Raw genomic sequence first — 2,310 nt, 5'->3', positions numbered from 1 at the left:
CTTTAAGATTGTGATAAAAAAAATTAAAGAAGTGTGATGAGAATAAAGAATGAAGAAGAGGAGGACAGTGGGTGGGGTGTGAAGAAGAAGTGTGGGGTGTGGGGGTGGAAAAGAGGATTCTAACTTCTTCTTTTTTACTTTAATTTCAAACTGACGCACCTATTTTTTTATTTTTGTTTTATTTTTTTTGCCACGTTAGTTTTAGGGGATAAGAAAATTCACTTTTGAGTAGTATAAGTGTGTAATAAGTCATTATGATAGTTTTAGTGTGTAACCGACTTATTGAGACAAATTCAAGGGGGAATTTATTCCATTTCCCTATTCGGGTAGTGTTTGTACTTTGTTGTAAGAGTTTGGCTTGTTAACCTTTGCAGGCTCGGTGACATTGCTAGTTCTGTATTGACTTTAACTATTTTGAAGAATGACAACAATACTTGCCAAATGCCAATGATATCAGCTTACAATGATTACGTGATTTAGTAAGGTGTAGATATATTTTAGTAATTAATCATTAGGTGTTCATGTGCAAACATATGTCATTCATCAATTTATTTGGTACACACTGGGTGACGGTAAGTTTTTACACGTCCCATAGATGGCATAATAACATCAAGATAAAACTGAAACCATCTGTACAGTACATAATGTAGTTCAACCCCGAGGAATGGAACCTAATAATACAATATAACTATAAGCTCTATCAACAGGCATCACTCATCAGTATATACAGAAAACTTGATACACAACAACACACCTCTAGCTAGCATTACAAATAGCAAAGCAGACTACTCGTAAATCGCTTTATTCCCTTCTTACCCTTCAGCTGGTTTGGGCATGTGTTCTTTTGTATACACGCGGTGTCGCCTTTCTCTCCCATATATGACCCAGAATGTAAGGGAAAGCAATACTGCTAAACCAACCATCACCAGTCCAATGTAAACCCATTTGCTATAACGCTGAAGTCCGGGGCAGTATATGCTATATATATCTCCAAATGTTTGTCTAACAAAATCACAATCTTCTAGATCAACCAGGAAAGGACCATAATGGTACAATCCAAAGCTCACATTTACAGCAGCTGCCATCTGGCCGTAGATGACCGGAGTCAGACGGCCAGTTGTGGAACAAGTGCCACTAGGGGAAACTTGACAGACATAATTATCCCATACCTGCATGATAGAAAAACTTTAAAAGGTTGTAATAACTCTCCATTTTAGCAAAGGAATTTGAGGCAACTCCTTCAAAAGTATTACATGTGGGGGATATAGAGAAATATGTTTTGAAGTAATTTCAACTTTTCAGGAAGAAGTTTTCATATATGTACCTTTGTAGCATTGCTCAAGTCCACTTCACCAGGGCTACAGGATCTATCAGTCAAATCCGAGTAAAACGGATTGCAAAGGATTGGCAGTTTTGGTCCAGACTGATTGTAGTACAAAGGACGAAAGCTGGGGGAGAAGTTGTTATTGGAAATATTAGTAATGACCTGGTTAACAACATCGACCAGCTTAGAAGTGACTTCTTTGCTTTTTGTAAGGGTCTCTTGTGCAGTGGCATTGTCCACACACGGCAAGATATCATCTAAAGCAGTATGAGCAAGAGGGTGTTGGACCCATTGATTCATTGCTACACAAGTGTCTGCAGTCACACTGACATATCAAACACAAAACAATTAGACATGTTTCACAAACTACATTTATAAATCAAGACTGATGTTAATAAGGAACGGACAAAGATGTGACTTAGAGGCTCCCAGTAAACAGGGAAGACACAAATTCCCAACAGATTAGAGAGTTTCAAATCTCTACACATGTTGATCACTCAATAATGAGACTCCTAGCAGTCAATGTTCGACAATTTTAGTACTCCATCTGTTTCAAAAAGAATGACCTACTTTCCTTTTTAGTCTGTTTCAAAAAGAATGACCTCTTTTATTTTTTGGTAACATTTTAATTTCAGCTTTCCACGTGGCATGTTTAAGGCTACAAGATTAAAGGGCAATTTTGTACATTTGACATAACTTTAATTTAGGACCACAAGATTCAAAAGTCTTCTTTATTTTCTTAAACTTCGTGCCAAGTCAAATTAGGCAACTCTTTTTGAAACGGAGGGAGTTCTATTTTAGTAATTATGACCAGAGTGGGTATCAAGAAGCACCAGCTAGAAGTATAACCAAAACAGGCATCTAAAATGATTCAATCAAAGGAAAAATACATAAGTTGCATCTTGTAGTTGTCCAGAAAAAGTCATTTACACACTTTTAACTTTACGGGCTACCTTTTACTCCCACCCACCCACCCCACAACTCTT

The 2,310-nt window shown here is 37.1% G+C and overlaps 1 protein-coding gene across 1 annotated transcript in view; it reads right to left on the bottom strand.

Moving 5' to 3' along the window:
- Nucleotides 1-518: 518 nt before the first annotated feature.
- LOC102580486 (uncharacterized) overlaps nt 519-2,310 on the bottom strand; it is a 7,432-nt gene continuing 5,640 nt past the window's right edge. Inside the window, exons 8-9 of the mRNA XM_006345584.2 lie at nt 1,325-1,649; nt 519-1,169 (exon numbers count right to left, since the gene is read on the bottom strand). Coding sequence (XP_006345646.1) covers nt 813-1,169; nt 1,325-1,649 — 682 coding nt within the window. The 3' untranslated portion in view covers nt 519-812. The remainder of the gene's footprint in view (nt 1,170-1,324; nt 1,650-2,310) is intronic.

This window comes from Solanum tuberosum, unplaced genomic scaffold (assembly GCF_000226075.1).
Source record: "Solanum tuberosum cultivar DM 1-3 516 R44 unplaced genomic scaffold, SolTub_3.0 scf00070, whole genome shotgun sequence".
Lineage (NCBI taxonomy): Eukaryota > Viridiplantae > Streptophyta > Magnoliopsida > Solanales > Solanaceae > Solanum > Solanum tuberosum.
The sequence above is the reverse complement of the archived record's forward strand: the minus strand, read 5'-3'. Positions and strand labels throughout refer to the sequence as shown.